This window comes from Leucopleurus acutus, assembly GCF_964270905.1.
Source record: "Leucopleurus acutus genome assembly, chromosome: 20".
In the NCBI taxonomy this organism is placed as follows: domain Eukaryota; kingdom Metazoa; phylum Chordata; class Mammalia; order Artiodactyla; family Delphinidae; genus Leucopleurus; species Leucopleurus acutus.
Window position 1 is genome coordinate 49,707,610 of NC_139162.1, and position 16,664 is coordinate 49,724,273.

The 16,664-nt window shown below is 50.4% G+C and overlaps 1 protein-coding gene across 1 annotated transcript; it reads right to left on the minus strand.

The window, feature by feature from the left end:
• Positions 1-43: 43 nt before the first annotated feature.
• Positions 44-15,628, minus strand: ERCC1 (ERCC excision repair 1, endonuclease non-catalytic subunit; the record flags this gene model as incomplete). The annotated part of the gene is made up of 10 exons (XM_082863461.1): positions 44-153; positions 475-543; positions 754-825; positions 2,211-2,310; positions 7,822-7,898; positions 8,884-8,983; positions 10,169-10,272; positions 13,654-13,869; positions 14,876-14,988; positions 15,481-15,628. 10 exons carry the CDS (start codon positions 15,626-15,628, stop codon positions 100-102), a joined length of 1,053 nt encoding a protein of 350 aa, XP_082719587.1. The 3' UTR covers positions 44-99.
• Between the last annotated feature and the right edge of the window lie 1,036 nt (positions 15,629-16,664).

Sequence of the window (16,664 nt, forward strand, 5' to 3'; positions counted from 1 at the left end):
GAAGACCCCCACTCCCACTGACCACACCAGCACACCAGCCTGAGCCTGGACCAGGAAAGTGCTTTATTGTTACACCAAGGGCCTCCTTGGCAGCAGAGGTCATCGGGGCACTTTCAAGAAGGGCTCGTGTAAGACATCAAACAACCTTCGAGCCTGGAGGGGAGGGAGAAAGAAAAGGAAGCGGTCATTAAATGAGCCATTTGTTTGATACATCAGAGTGGGCTTTTGGTTCTTTTCCTCCTAGCTTGGAGGGGACTCGGGGGGCTAGGAGAGAAGTAGCCTGATCTGGATTCTATCCCAGACTGGCTGTGTGAGGTTGGGCTGGTCCACACCCTCTCTGGGCCTCGGTTTTCCCCATCTGTAGGAGAGGCACTGTGGGCCTTCTGAAACCTCAGAACTTTGAGGTTTGAGGTCCCATTTATTTGGGGCTCCCTCCTGCCCCCAACCCCTCAAGCCCATTCCCAGGGCTCTTACCTTCTGGGGCCCCAGGCCTGGGCACAAGGCCAGATCTTCCCGCGATGCAGCTATGAGCTGTTCCAGAGACTGAGGAAGGTAGGAGCGAACGATCAGGGGAGATGAACACAAAACTCTCCCCTGCCCCAGCTGATGAGGGGTGTAAAATATTCCTGGAAGGAACTGATATCCTGCAGGAAGGATGGGGGAGAGGACAGGGAGGTAGAAGGGACGCAGGGGGCTTCCTCAAAAAGCAAAGGGGGTAGAAATGCCAGTCGGCACAAGGGAATTGTTCGTTACCCCAAAAGTAGTCAGGAGGGTCTGACTGTCCGTTTTGTTGACTGACTTCACGGTGGTCAGACATTCAGTCACCTGGAAGGGAAGGAGGGGGCAGAGGTGGATTGGAAGAAAGGAGAACAAGACTGAGTCTGTGAGGGCGGCACTGGGTCGCTGCTGTATCCCCAGACTGCCCTGCATGCGGGAGGAGCTCAGTAAATGCTTTGGGGGCATGTTTTTTGATTATGTGTTCTGATGATTAAAAGGTCATCTCAGGGACTTCCCTGGTGGCACAGAGGTTAAGAATCCACCTGCCAAGGCAGGGGACATGGGTTCGAGCCCTGGTCCGGGAAGATCCCACATGCCACGGAGCAACTAAGCCCGTGCACCACAACTACTGAGCCTGTGCTCTAGAGCCTGCGAGCCACAACTACTGAAGCCTGCTCACCTAGAGCCCATGCTCTGCAATAAGAGAAGCCACTGCAATGAGAAGCCTGTGCACCACAACGAAGAGTAGCCCCCGCTCGCCGCAACTAGAGAAAGCCCGTGCGTAGCAACAAAGACCCAACACAGCCAAAACTAAATAATAATTAATTTTAAAAAAAAAAGGTCATCTCAGAGTGATCCCCAACTAGCTGAGAGGGTGTTGGTCATGTGATTCGAAGATAAACGCCATTTATCTTGAGTTGGTTCTGCCCTGGGCACAGACCATAGGCTCTGAAGTTGGACCCGAGTTCAAAACCAGGCCCCACTGCTTACTCCCTGTGACACCCTGGGCAAGGGAACTGACCTCTTTGGGCCTCCGTTTGCAGGCAAATGGGGGTCCTCATAGTACCCACCTCAGGGGTGGCTGTGGACATCCTCCATTACTCTATCATTGGAGCCCAGATTCAACAGTTCGTTCAGCAAATATTCCCTGAGCACTCACTGAGTGTTCAGTGGTGCTGGGGACACAGCAGGGATCGAGACAGCCCCAGCCCTGCCCTCCTGGGGCTCCCAGCCCAGTTCGGGAGACAAATCAGTTCCAGACATGGTGACCCAGATAGGGCTGGGACTGAGGGAGCCCAGCGGGGGGCCCTTGACCTGGCCTGGGTATCCGGGAGGACTTCCTGGAGAAGGAAGCATTAGAGCTGAGATGGGGGAAAGATGGGATTAGGCATCTAATCAAGGCAGAGGGAACAGGCACAGAGAAGCGACAGAATGCGGGGGCGGGGGCAGACGGGGCTGCCGGGTCAAATAGGCAAGGCCTTGGAGAGCATGGTGAGGGCACTGGGGAGCCACGGGAGGGTTTTGAGCAGGAAAGGGCAGGATCAGGTTTGTGCTTAGGAAGACCCCTCTCGCTGCTGTTTGGGCAGGAGAAAGGACTGGAAGCTGAGGGTGGGGTCGGGGAGGGAGAGGTATGACTCGAGATCAGAACTGCAGCTCATACCCCCAAGGAGGAGCTAGGGGGAGGCCCAGGCAGGGAGGTGAGGTGGCCTCACCCGGGAGAGGAAGTCCTGCTCCAGCTTTTCCATCAGGAGGTCCGCCGGCTTCTGCTCGTAAGCCTTGTATGTCTCCAGGTACCGCCCGGCCTCCTCAGGGCTGGGGTGAGAGACATTCGGGTCAGGGGAAGGAGGGGTCATGTTTTAGATTAATTTCATTTGCTGACTCCAAGAATTCCAGACTCTAATGTACAGAGGAATGAACGTTCTCAACCTCCCCCAAGATGCCCCCTGGCGGTAACCCTTGCTTGGTGCATCTTAACACATCTTTTCTGACTAAGGGCCAGAGGATGGGAGCCTGACCAGTTAGGTTCAGGCCCCACTTCCCACCTGAGTTACCCTGGGCCAATGGTTTTCATCTCTCTGGGCCTCGGTTTCCTCATCTGTAAAGTGGGGGACAATTGACAATTAAGCTGACAATTAAATGAGTCAACGCTAAGTGCCACGCCTGGCGCTTAGAAGTCTATTTAAGAAATGTTAGCTCTTCTGGGAGGGAGGTCGGTGCACAGAGTTTGGCCGGGTTCGAGAGAGAGAGAAACCAAAAGTACCATTTCTTTTCCCAACCACAGGAAGACAACCTCAGGAAGCAGTCAGCTCCCACTACCAAGAAAAATGGAGCTTTGAAGGTCTTTCACGTAGCGCACCTTCAGAAGGAAAGCGCTCCGGACCCTGACTGCTGAATCTTTTACCACAACTAACCCAACTTCACGATCGCCATTCATTTTCCCATTAGGCACTGGGGTTTTTTTGACACGTAATTAACTGTTTCAAAGGTAGTTGAAACAACTAAATCATTAAAAGGGACTGTCTGTGTGTGGAATAAAGGAACAGGAAAAAGCTGGTCTTTTTTCTCTTTGGAACTCGAGGATATTGAGTTGAGTGGAAATAAATAAAGTATTTGTCTTGAGGCATTTTCTTAGCCTTCAGAGTCTAGCTAGTGAGCAATGTTTGTTGATTAAACGTTGATTTATATTTTTGAAAGGAACACTCAGTTTTCTAATTCTGTGTTTTTTCCATGGGCTTTGTTGCTTTCCTCTCACTGTAGCGGGGATTATTATTGTTATTGTTATTCATCATTTGTTCAGGACACACAAGTTAGCGCGCTGTATCCGCTTCCTTGCTTTCACTTTTGCTCCAAGTACAACCAGGACGTCCTTCCACATCCACAGACGGAGGTCAATCTCATTTACTTAATGGGTCCAAAACATTCCCTAGTTTGGACGTGAAGACATGGGAAATATACCCTGTGTGGGGTCCCAGCTGCATTCCAGGCACTGTCCAAAGCCCTTTATGTTCAGAAGCTCTCCTGAGAGATCCTATAAGGCAGTTATTTTCAATCCATTACGCGGAGGGGGGAAACAGACCAGCATTGCCCAAGATCACACAGCGAGGAGGAGAGACAGCTCCTTCAGTGGGTCTGTCTCACCTGGCTGGGCTCTCTATACTCCACTGTGTTACTTCCCACAGCAAAAAGAGCAATTTTTATACTTGCTTTTGTTTTAATATACAATTAATACATAAATACATTTTTCCAAATAGTCAAACAGTGTAGAGGTAACACACCCCCAGGGAGGGCACAGAATTACAAATACATTTACCCTTTGGCCTAAATACCCATTCCTGGGGTTCAGGGCAGTAGTGGGAGTGTTGCTGGTACCAGCAAAAGCTTGGAAATCCACCCAAGTGTCCACCATTAGGGGGCTACAGAGCTGGTCCATCTACACGGTAGAATATTATACAGCTGAAAATGAAAATACTATATAGCTGAAATAGCAAAAGAATTACCAAGATACGAAAAGACATAGGAGGAACCTTAAAAGCCTATTGCTAGGACTTCCCTGGTGGCGCAGTGGTTAAGAAATCGCCTGCCAGGGCTTCCCTGGTGGCGCAGTGGTTGAGAGTCCGCCTGCCTACACAGGGGACGTGGGTTCATACCCCGGTCCAAGAAGATCCTACATGCCGTGGAGCGGCTGGGCCTGTGAGCCGTGGCCGCTGAGCCTGCACGTCCGGAGCCTGTGTTCTGCAACGGGAGAGGCCACAACAGTGAGAGGCCCGCGTACCGCATAAAAAAAAAAAAAAAAAAAAAAAAGAATCCGTCTGCCAATGCAGGGGACACGGGTTCGAGCCCTGGTCCGGGAAGATCCCACATGCCGCAGAGCAACTGAGCCCGTGTGCCAGACTACTGAGCCTGTGCTCTAGAGCCCGCGAGCCACAACTACTGAAGCCCGTGCTCCGCAACAAGAGAAGCCACCGCAATGAGAAGCCCACACACCGCAACAAAGAGTAGCCCCCGCTCGCCGCAACTAGACCAAGCCCGTGCGCAGCAACGAAGATCCAACGAAGCCAAAAAGGCACAGAGCTCCGAACCCTTGTAAATTCCTAAGTGATAAGAACGCCAGGAGCATCTTTTGTTCCTCTGAGGTGACTCTGGATGGCTCCTGGATGGGGGCTGGTAGCCAGAAAGTCCAAGCCAGGATTAGAAGCTTGGAATTTTCAGCCCCACCCCCGATCCTCCAGAGGGGAGAGGGGCTGGAAATGGAGTTAATAAGTGATCATGCCTACGTGAGAAGCCTCCATAAAATCCCAACACTAGTACCGGGGTTTGGGGAGCTTCCAGGCTGGCGAACACATCCACACCGGGAGAGTGACACACCCCAGCTCCACAGGGGCTCAGGCCCCTCCCAGACCTTGCCCTGTGTACCTCTTCATCCATGTCCTTTATCATATCCTTTAATGAACTGGTAAGCAGAAGTGTTTCCCTGAGTTCTGTGAGCTGCGCTAGCAAAATAATCAAACCTGAGCAAGGGGTCATTGGAGGTCCTGACCTATAGCCGGCTGGTCAGAGCACCTGGGCTTGCGACTGGCGCCTGCAGTGTGTGTGTGATGGGGCAGCGCTGCGAGCCCTTAACCTGTGGGATCTGACGGTATCTCCAGGTAGACAGTGTCAGAACTGAGCTAAACTGTAGGACACCCAGCTGGCAGAGAACTGCTTGGTGTGGGGAAAATCCTCCACATATTTGGTGGCCAGCAGTGAAGGGCTTTGTGTGAGGAGTAAAGGAGACGCACAGGATGAAGAACTGGGCTTTCCAAACACGAGGAGAACTGTGGATTTTTCTATTTCAGCTACATACTGTATGATTCCAACTATATGACATTCTAGAAAAGGCAAAGCTACAGAGACAGTAAAAAGGTCAGAGGTTGCCAGGGGTTGGGGGAAGAAAGGGATGAAAAGGGTGAGCACAGAGGACCTTTCAGGGCAGTGAAATTATTCTGTAAAATAGTAACTATGGACACATCACACCCATAGCATGTAAACACAAAGAGAGAACCCTAATGTAAACTGTGGACTTCAGTTAATAATAACGGTATCTCAATATTAGTTCATCAGTTGTAACAAATGTACCGCACTAATTAATACAAGATATAAATAATTGCACAAACTGTGTGCAGGGGGAGAGGGGGTATGTGGGAACTCTCTGTACTTTCCAATCAATTTTTCTACAAACTTAAAATTTCTCTAAAAAAAAGTCTATTAGTTTTTTTATGTGGACACTATTAGAATACTACACAGCTATAAAAAATAAAAAATAATGAGGCTGCTCTCTACACTGATATAGATATAGATATAGAAATGACACGACCACACAAGGCACAGAACAGTATATATACTAGGCTTACTTCTGTCTAAGAAAGAAAATTAACATGTTTTCACACGTGTTTGTGTTTTATAGAAATGTTGGAAGGAAATAAAGAAACCAACAATAATGGTGACCTGTAAGGGTGAGGGGAGCAGAGTGGGAGGGAAGGGGCAGAAGAGAGAGACTTTTAAGGGCATATACTACCATCTATATATATACTGTATACACATATACAGTATCTGAAAGCAATATAAAAATGGTATATATATATATATATTATATATGCAGTTCAGAACTCAGAAGTGATTATATATCTTAATATATATACTTATATGATAGAGGTATATATTATATATACTTATAAAATATATTATATAACTTATATAAATGTATTATACTTATATATTACTTATGTATATGCTCATATATACTTATATAAACTTATATTTATATACTTACATTTTATAATACTTATACATACTTATATAATATATATACAGTATATATATAATCACCTCTGATTTTTTAACTACATGAACATGCTACCTATTCTTTAACAAAAGAAACTAACCATTTCATGTTCAGAAGAAAAGAGAAGGGCAGAGGATAGAAGTCTCCCTCCCCTCAGGACCTCCCCTTGTGCCATTCCCAAGGTTCAACGCTGTTCACAGCTTGGAGCCCCTGCAGTTTGTTCACATCTGTATCTGTTCATAAACACGGCTCACTTTCCTTCCTTTTATACATAAATTAAACGATCACGCTCTTTGGTCCTGCAGCTCACTGCACGGATGGTGCCAGGAAGGCCCACGCCACTGCGGATCTGCACACCCAGCGAGGGATGATCGAAGCGGAGACATTCCGAGTGGGGGAATTTCTGCGTTGAAGAGTGTGTCTATTTCCTGTTTCAATAGCCAGTGAAGTCTCCTGCCAACCAGACATGCAGGTGCCCCTTTCATATTATCCATCTGATGTTTTCACCAAATTAATGGGTGAAAAATAACACCTCATTCTTTGAAAATTTACTTTTCCTGATAAGCTGTGTGGCTGATAGTTTTTTCATGTGTTCTTGGCAACCTGCGTTAGACTTTTAAAAATCGGGCTTTTTTTTTTTTTACTGAATTGTAAGAGGCTGTTTATATATATATATATATATATATATATATATATATATATATACACACACACATATATACATATATTTGCATATATATGTGTGTATATATATACACATATATATGCAAATATATGTATATATACACGTAAATATGTAATAAATGTTTAAATATACTCCTATGAATATAAACATTTATATATATTTGAACTGTATAAATATAAAATTTATATATACATATATAAATTAGGGATCATAAGTCTTTGTTTTATATATATATAACAAGTATTTTCTCTTAGTTTGTCACTTGTCTTTTAACTTTGTTTACAGTATCTCTTACCATCTGGAAGTTTTAAATTTTTAATTTACTCAAATTGGGTAACCTTTTCCTTTATGGTGTCTAGGTTTTGGGTCTTGTTTTGGAAGACTTTCCCTACCACAGGATCCTAATAAATATATATATATTTTATAAGATTTCTTTGAATACTTTTTCTGTAGTTTTGCTTTTTGTGTCTATAATTATCAAGATTTTGTTCTGATTATGGTGTGAGGAAGGGATGTCTTCTTTTCCCTATTGGAGAGCCAATCAAAATAGTCTTTAGAAACCTAGACTTGAAATTAATTATTCAGCCAGATTTTATGTCTAACTCATAAGTGCCTATATGGTCCTGGGATTTGATGTACGTCAAAGATATTAAGACCCTACTTTACAGATAAAGAAACTGAAGCCCAGAGAGGCAGTGCCTGGACCAGACTCACACAGGGAGTTCGTGGGAGGAAGAAGGGCTGGGAAGATTTGGGGGCAGAAGGGGCAGTAACTCTCAGGATAGAGCCTGACCTGGGAGGGGGGCCTCCATCTCACCTCCAGGCGAGGATCAGGGTGCAGTCGGCCAGGATGCACATCTTAGCCAGTTCCTTGAGGGCCTGCTGAGGGTCTTTCTGAGCAGAGAAGAAAATTAGAATGAGGGATCTGGGAGAAAGCAAAGAATTATAGTCTTGGAAGCAGAGCAGCTTAGGGTGCCAAGAGCCTATCACTCAACTGACACTCCCTAATCTCCAACTGGGTGCCCAGCCTGTGCAGGACCCAGCAGTGACCGGGACAGCCCTGTGCCTTCCTGGGACTCACAGTGTGATGAGGGGGACAGACAGTCCTCAGTCAGTGATGACTCAAGAGTGGCCAGCGCTGGGGTGGGAGAGCCAGAGGAGCGTCTGTCCTACCTGGGGGATTAGGGAGAGCTTCCTAGAGGAGGGGATATCTGAGCTGGGACCTGAAGGAGGATGAGGAGTGAGGGCAACAGAGAGCAGAAAAGGGAATTCCAGGCATAGGGAACAGCGTGTGCAAAGGAAGGGAGGGGAAAGGCTTGAGGAAGTACAATTCACCACTATGGGATGGAGGCTGTGAAATGAAAGGGTGATCACGTGGAAGCTTAGAGATGAACCAGGAGAGCTGGGCAGGGATCGGGTGACACTGGGCCTCACGGGCCATGGAGAGCACTGGGGGATCACGGAGGGGTTGGGACATCAGATCTGTGTGCCAGAAGACCCCTCTGACTACTGCAGGGTCGAAGCTGGAGGCCACAAGACAAGAAAAGAGGCTGGGGCAGGGACCCAGGCAAGAGGGGAAAGGGCCTGGATCAGGGCCCGGCTGTGAGGATAGAATGAAACAGGTTCAAGAAGTATTGAAGTGGCAGAGGGCAGGGCCTGGTTGAAGAGGGAGTGGGGAAGGAGGAGACGGGTAATCTGACCCTCCACCTCCTGGCCAACACAGCTGTCCATCTCAGATGTGAGAAATTCCCCACTGGGGTTCCAACTTGCATTTCTCCTTAGAAGAGATTCAACAGTCTACCAGGCAACCAGGAGGCCCAAGGCTCCCCATTTCACAGATGGGGGCAGTGATGCCCATGGAGGAGTGACCCCTGCTTACCACATCCACCTGGACGAGCAGGACCCGCAGGGCGAAGCTCTTCCCCAGGCTCTGCAGCCGCCCATGGATGTAGTCTGGGTGGAGGCTGTGGTAACGGAGGCTGGGGGGCGGGAGAGGGAGGGTTGGTAGGTCTCCAGCTAAGACACCCCAGAAGCCCTTCTCCCCTCTTGCTGGAAGGCAGAGGGCTTGGGGAGCACAGGCAGATCTGAGGCTCAGAGAGGTTAAGTGACTTGCCCAAGGTCACCCTTCAAGAAAGGGGCATGAGGGGACTGGCAGTGAGGGATGCCTGGCTCTGACTCCCTGGAAGGGTGGACCCCCGGATTCTTCACCTAGGAAGAGAAGGACTTTAGGTTTCAGGTGGAGACCAGGAAACCCTAGAGAGTGTATACCGGGGTCAGGGGGTGGTGCTGCACAGCTGGTCTTGGGAAGCAGGGCCCAGCCCCGGGACAGCCTGCTTTGACCACAGAGGGCGCTGGCACGGACGGGGTGGGGTGGCTTTGCCACCCAGGAACAAAGGGACATCTCTGCTATAGCAGCTCTCATACACTGCAGGGAGGACAAGAACTTAGAAATTTCACTTCCCCTGTCTGGAGAGGGGCCCCCAGGAGTGGAGGGAAACTTATTTAACTGTGGCGACGGTTACAGAAATCCTGGCTCCAGTCCTGGTGTCCAGGACATGAGTCTCCCTCCTCCCGCAGCCCCAGAGTCCAGGCGCCCGGCCCCTCCTCCCTCAGACCCAGGATCCAGACCCCTGGCCCCTCCTCCCTCAGATCCAGGATCCAGACCCCCGGGCCCTCCCCCCTCAGCCCCAGGATCCAGAGCCCCGGCCCCTCCCCCCTCAGCCCCAGGATCCAGGCCCCCGGCCCCTCCCCCCTCAGACCCAGGATCCAGGCCCCCGGCCCCTCCTCCTTCAGCCCCAAGATCCAGGCCCCCGGCCCCTCCTCCCTCAGACCCAGGATCCAGGCCCCCGGCCCCTCCTCCCTCAGACCCAGGATCCAGGCCCCCGGCCCCTCCCCCCTCAGCCCCAGGATCCAGGCCCCCGGCCCCTCCCCCCTCAGCCCCAGGATCCAGACCCCCGGCCCCTCCCCCCTCAGACCCAGGATCCAGGCCCCCGGCCCCTCCTCCCTCAGACCCAGAGTCCGGGGCCCAGCTCTTGCTTCCGACACCTCTAAGACAAGATCTCTGCCTCCCACACAGGGTCACACCCAGGCCCGGGCCGTGCCGAGAACACCCAGAGCACAGCCCTCGCAGGCCATCTTGAGGGTGGGTGGCCCCCAGAGCTCACCTGAGGAAGAGGGCACAGGTGCTCTGGCCCAGCACGTAATCGGGAAGCACATCGCCAAACTCCCAGGGCACGTTGCGCACAAACCTCAGCACGGGGTTGCCCCTCTGGGGGAGGGAGAATGGAAGCCATTAGCAGAGTGACCCTGCTCTGCCCTCCTCCTCTCCCCAGACTCCTCCTCCTCCGCAGCCTGGAATGTTCTTGGTACTGGGGCTCTGACCTAGGCCCCTCCTCCCTGGCCCTAGGCCTTAACTAAAGGGTCCCTGGGTCTCTCTCCAGCTCAGCCCTGTCCCCAGCCCCAGCACGTGTGTCCTTGGTCCACTGGACACCTGTCCCCAGGGATCTACCTCACTGCACTCGGCACTGGCCTCCACACCTGCTCCCCCTCCCAGCCCCAACTCAGGGCCGGCCCCACCATCCAGAGACCCAGGCCTTGTCCTACATGCTTCCCTCTCCCCCTCATCCACCAGGTGGGACATCTACCTTCTAAGCATCCCCCATGAATTCCTCCCCCTCCACTGCCATGGCCTCCACCCCACCTCCTCCTGGTCTCCTGCCCCAGTGGTGTCCCCTCCTGGCCACCCTCCAAACAGGAGCCAGACGGCTCTTCCTAAAGCACAAAGCTGCCCCTCTCCAGCTCTAAGCCCTGCCATGGCTTCCCAGTGCCCTCAGGAGGAAGCTCCTCACCGTGGCCTGCGACCCTCCACAGGGTCAGAGCCCCGAAAGCCTGTTATCTGCCCAGCAGACTCCTCTCTCTAAACACCCCTCACAGACTTTCCTGGTGGCACGGTGGTTAAGAATCCGCCTACCAATACAGGGGACACGCGCTGGATCCCTGGTCCGGGAAGATCCCACAAGCCACGGTGCAACTAAGCCCGCGAGCCACAACTACTGAGCCCATGAGCCACAACTACTGAGCCCATTTGCCACAACTACTGAAGCCCACGCGCCTAGAGCCCGTGCTCTGCAACAAGAGATGTCACTGCAATGAGAAGCCCACGCACCGTGACGAAGAGTAGCCCCCGCTCACCGCAACTAGAGGAAGCCCACGCGCAGCAATGAAGACCCAACGCAGCCAAAAGAAATAAATAAACCCCCGCCTCTTGCTCTACCCTGTAGCCCAAGACCAAAATACTTTGAGCAGGTCAAGCTCTAATCTATTCAAGTATCTGAGTGCCTACTGTGTGTCTAAGTGCTGGGGATACAGCCGTGACCAAGAGGACATAGATCCCTGTCCTTGTGGGGGACACAGACATTAAACAAAAGCATCTCAGGGACGAACATGTAATTACCAAGTGAGGTGGAATTCAGCTCTAATAAGGGTGTGGTATCTGCTCTCGGGGTGGACTGTGGAGTGGTCAGAGCAGCTGGGGTGGGAAGGGTCTGCAGGGGTCCCAAGTCCCACAGGCTCTGGGCCATCTGAACCTGAGCCACTGGGAGCCATGGAAGGGCTTTGGGCAAGGGAGGGGCGGAATCCAATTTTTTTTTTTTTTTTAAATTGAAGCACAGTTGATTTACAATGTCATGTTAATCTCTGCTGTACAGCAAAGTGATTCAGTTATACATATATATATACATTTTTAAATATTCTTTTCCATCACGGTTTATCACAGGATATTGTATATAATTTTCTGTGCTATACAGTAGGACCTTGTTGTTTATCCCAATTTTAATTTTTAAAGAAGTATTTTGTCCACTTCACACCCATTAGAATGACTGAAATCCAAAAGACAGACAATGACAAGTGGTGACGATATGGTGAGAATGGAACCTTCATCCACTGCTGGTGGGAATGTAAAATGATGCAGCCTTTTAGAAGACAGTTGGGGGTACCTGAGAAAGTTAAACATACAGTTACCATACGACCCAGCAAATCCACTCCTAGATAAATACCCAAGAGAACTGGAAACATGTTAACAGCAGTACACAAATGTTCACAGCAGCATTTTCATAATAATTGAGAGATATGAACAACCCGAACGCCCATCAATGGATGAATGGACAAACAAAGTGGCATGTCCATGCAATGGAATACTATTTAGCAACAAAAAGGAATGAAGTACTAATTCGTGCTACAACATGGGTGAACCTTGAGAGCATTATGCTAAGTGAAAACAACTAGTCATCATTTGCTAGACATTTGGGTTGTTTCCACTTTTTGGCTATTGTGAATAATGCTGTTGTGAACGTCTGTGTACTAGATTTTGTGTGGACGTAAGACAGTGGTCCCTCAGTATCCACAGGGGATTGGTCCCAGGACCCCCTGGATATCAAAATCCACAGATGACGTAGTACAGTTGGCCCTCCGTGTCTGCGGGTTTTGTATCCATGGTTGCAGAAGGCTGACCGTATTTTCATTTCTCTTGCATATATACCTAGAGGTGGAACTGCATGGTCATATGATAACTCTATGTTTAAATGTCTGAGGAACTGCCAGGCGGTTTTCCAAAGTGACTGCACCATTTTACATCCCCACCAGCAGCGTATGAGGGCTCCAACTCCTCCAACACTCTCCCCACCCTTGTTATTGTCTATCCTTTTGATTCTAGGGTATGACGTGGTATCTCATTGTGGTTTTGGTTTGCGTTTCCCTGATGGCTAAAAATTTGGGGCATATTTCATGTTCTTGAGTCCCATTATTATCTCTGTACACTGCTGCTCTCTCCTTCCAGAATGCCAGCCCCGTCAATGGCAGAGACTTTATCTGCAATCTCCAGAGCTTAGAACTGCACCAGGTAACCTCTGAAGATATTTATGGATTGTAAGTGGGTGAACCCCCATTTTAAAGGCTCAGAGGGGTTAAGTCACCCAAGATGATGCCCAAGATGACACAGCTACTGTGTGGCAGAGTGGGATTCAAACTTGGGCCTGTGTTCAACTGTTTTTGAATAAATGGACAAACCTGGGAACAGGAAATGTAGCTTCAGGAACACCATCATGCCCCCAACCGTAAGAGTTGGGGTGCTATGGACTGAATGTCTGCGTCTCCCCAAAATTCATAGGTTGAAATACTACCCCCCCAATGTGATGATATTAGGAGGTGAAGGGAGGTGATTAGGTCATGAAGGTGCAGCCCTCACGAATGGGACTAGCACTCTTATAAAAGAGACCCCAGAGAGCTCCCTCACCCTTTCCTACGCTGTGAGGACACAGTGAGAAGATGGCTGTCTATGAACCAGGAAGCGGGTCCTCACTAGACACCGAATCTGCCAGCGCCTTGATCTTGGACTTCTCAGCCTCCAGAACTGTGAGAAATAAATGTTCGGTGTTCAGACCACCAGTCTATGGTATTTTTGTTACAGAAGCCTGAACAGGCTAAGACATGGGGCATATTCAACCCACACACGCTAGTTGAATGGATGAATGGTGCTGTTGAGCGCATAATGGCTAGAACTCAGAACTCCTTCCTTGTCCACTAGAAAGCCCTCCCTATAACCACGTTTCCCACCAGAAACCCCAAAGCCCCACTTCTCCAGCCCCCTCCTCACCTGCCGGGGGCTCACAATGATGCTGTTGGATTTTGCTCCTGGTTTGGGGGCCTGGTTGGGGGTCTCTCCTGCCAGGGGTTCTGGCCCTATGGGGCGTGTGGCTCCAGGCCCTCCTGGAGGTCCTGAGATGGCGTACTCGGCGTACGTCTGAGGAGCCGGCTGGGGTGAGGTCTCCACAGTGGGCAGGCTCCGCGTGGATTTGAATAAGGGCTTGGCCTGTGGGGAGAGGTGTGAGAGGGCATACAAAATCTGAATCTAGCCACTTCTCCCCACCTCCTCGGCCTCTACCCTGGTCCCAACCACCATCTTCTCTCCCTTGGGCCACTGCAGTCACCTCCGCACCAGTTACCTGCCTCTGCCCTTACCTCCCACAGTCTGCTCCCCACACTGAGTCATATCATGTTCCTCTTCTGCTCAGAGCCCTTAGGTGGTTCCTACTCAGAGTAAAAGCCAAAGCTGTCACTTCAGTCCTCAAGCCTCGTAGAGATCTGCCCCTGCCCCCTTGCCTCAAGGACCTCACCTTCTACGCCTTCCGCCTGGCTTTCTCTACCCCAGCCCCACTGGCCTTCCTGCTGCCCTAAAACTTATCAGATTCTCTCTGGCCTCAGGGCCTTTGCACTGGCTGTTCCCTTCCCCCCTGATGTTGCATAGCTCGCTCACTCACTTCTTTCACATTTTGGCAAAGGCATCATCTCCTCCAAGAGGCCCTCCCTTGACTGTTCTATCTAAGGTAGCTCTTCTCCCCCATCACACCCTCTATCCTTAGCCTACTTTCTTTTTCTTCCTAGCACACAGGTGGCAGCCACTACTTATCACCAGGCAATTGTGTTCCTGTAGGATTGAGATCTCTGTGTTGCCAGATGCTTTATTTACCAAAAGATGTCAAAAGTGCAGATTTCTTTAAAATTGCCAAACCTTCCAATTCTCAACTATCAGCAATAAATTCATTCCTTGCAGAACCAGGGTTCTGGCCACGTAAAACGTATCTCAGGACTACTTCCTGGCTGCCAGTTTGCAGCCGCTGCCTTAGCCCTCCTGAACATGACATTTGACTTTTTACAGGAAACTGATACTTGCAGAAGGCAAAAAGACTGTCTTCTCAAAGTGATCCAGGCCCCAACACTTCCTAACCCACCCTGTGGTCCCACAGGCCCCTTCCTGTCCCCCTTCCTCCCAACCACCCCCCAAGCCTCCCAGCAGTCCCCCCATCTCCTAGTCCTACCCCGGGAGGAGGGACCTCATCCTCGTCCACTGGAATGAGGAATTTCTTCCTTGTGGGTGGGCCAGCGGGCTTCTCCACTCTCTCTTCGTCCATCGCAAGGTCCTTCTGGGGGCCTGAAAATAAAGCCGTGGCGTCGGGCGCAAGCGAAGCATCGACAGTCCCCAGAAGGAACCCCCAGACACAGCCGTACCCCCCAAAAAACTCTAGGGGCTCCATCGCGTCCAGGTCCAGACACCCAGGGCCCCAGGTTCTATAAGGCCCCGCCCCATCGAGCCTCCACCTGCGGCTCGCCCCGCCCCTTACCGGGACACACTTTCCTTTCGCCACACCCTTCAGGGTCCCACCTTTCTATTCTCCCCGCCTTCACTGTTCCCCGCCTTCCGTTTGCCAGGCCAGACCACTGTCCCCAACCCTCCGTCCACCCCGCCCCCAAGGCTCGCACCAGGATGCCTTTCCCTCGCTCAAACCTTCCCTCGCTCCACCTTCTCAAACTCTCAGACATTGTAACGATTGATTGACTTCTGCATCTGCCAATCGCCACCGGCGGTCTCAACCCCACGCCCCTCTCAACCCAGCCCCGCGGTCTCAGCGTCCCGAGAACTCACCTCCTCGCTCCCGGGCCGCGAAGGAAAGACAGGAGAGAGATCGAGGCGTCCCACCGCCGGCGCGGCCAGCGTAGCCCCAGGCTGGTCGCACTTCCGGCCTCTCTAGCCCTCCAGCCCGCTCCTGACGTTCCCCAAAGGCGTAGAGCATCGAGAGAGGCGGTTCCTCGCGCAGCTCTCTATGGTTCTGGAGGACTGCGGAGGTTTGGGTTTGGAGAGAGCTGTCCGCCTCTGGCCCTCAGCGTCTCCCGTTGCCGAGCAGTTTGATTTCAGTGCTCTTATTGAGCTCCTCTTGTGTGCCTGGGCTCTGGGCAGGGCTTAGTGGAGAAGGGATGGCGGGTAATCAAACTAGGTTCCTTCTCTCAGTACAGACTTGGGTTTGAATTCCAGCTCTGTCATTGACTTAACCTCAGTTTCCCCATTCGCTCATTCTCTTATTCCACATACATTGCCCCAGATAACGATAGCCCCGCTCCGCCCTTCTGGAGCTCACAACGCATTGGGAGAGACAAACCCTTTCCCAAACAGTGACGATCCAGAGTGGACAGGGCTGGCTAGGAGACCCCAGAGGGCCCGGGAGGGGGGTGGGGCAGGGAACACCTAATCCAGCCCGAGGGCCAGGAAAGAGCTTCTTAGAGAAAGGGACATCTGAGCAGAGACCTGGTTGATGAGTAAATATTAGTCATTTCCTGAAAGGATAGTATCACACTGTTCTAACTTGCAACTCTCAGATTACTAAGGAGAGAACATCTTTCTGTGAGTTTATTGGTCTTTAATAGTTTGTTTTCTGTGGGTTGCTTGCGCATATCCTTTGACCATTTTTTCAATGGTTGTATGCCTTTTTTTATTACTGTTAATGTGTCAGAGTACGTTATGGATTCCAATTCTAATTGTTAGTCAGTTACACATATTCCAAATATTTCCTGCTAGTTTGCACTTTATATTTTAACTTTATTTATTTATTTTTCTTACACAGAAGTTCTTAGTGTTTATTCATACCTATTTATCAATCTATCCTGACTTTTGGTGTGTTTAAGAGGCTTGCCATACCCCAAGGTCATATAGTTTATCATTTCTTTTAATACTTTTCCTAGTTTTGATTTTGTTTCTTTCATCCATATGAGACTTATTTTTGAAAATGTACTAAGGTAGGAATTTATGGTAGATATAGCTAATTGTCCAGATAC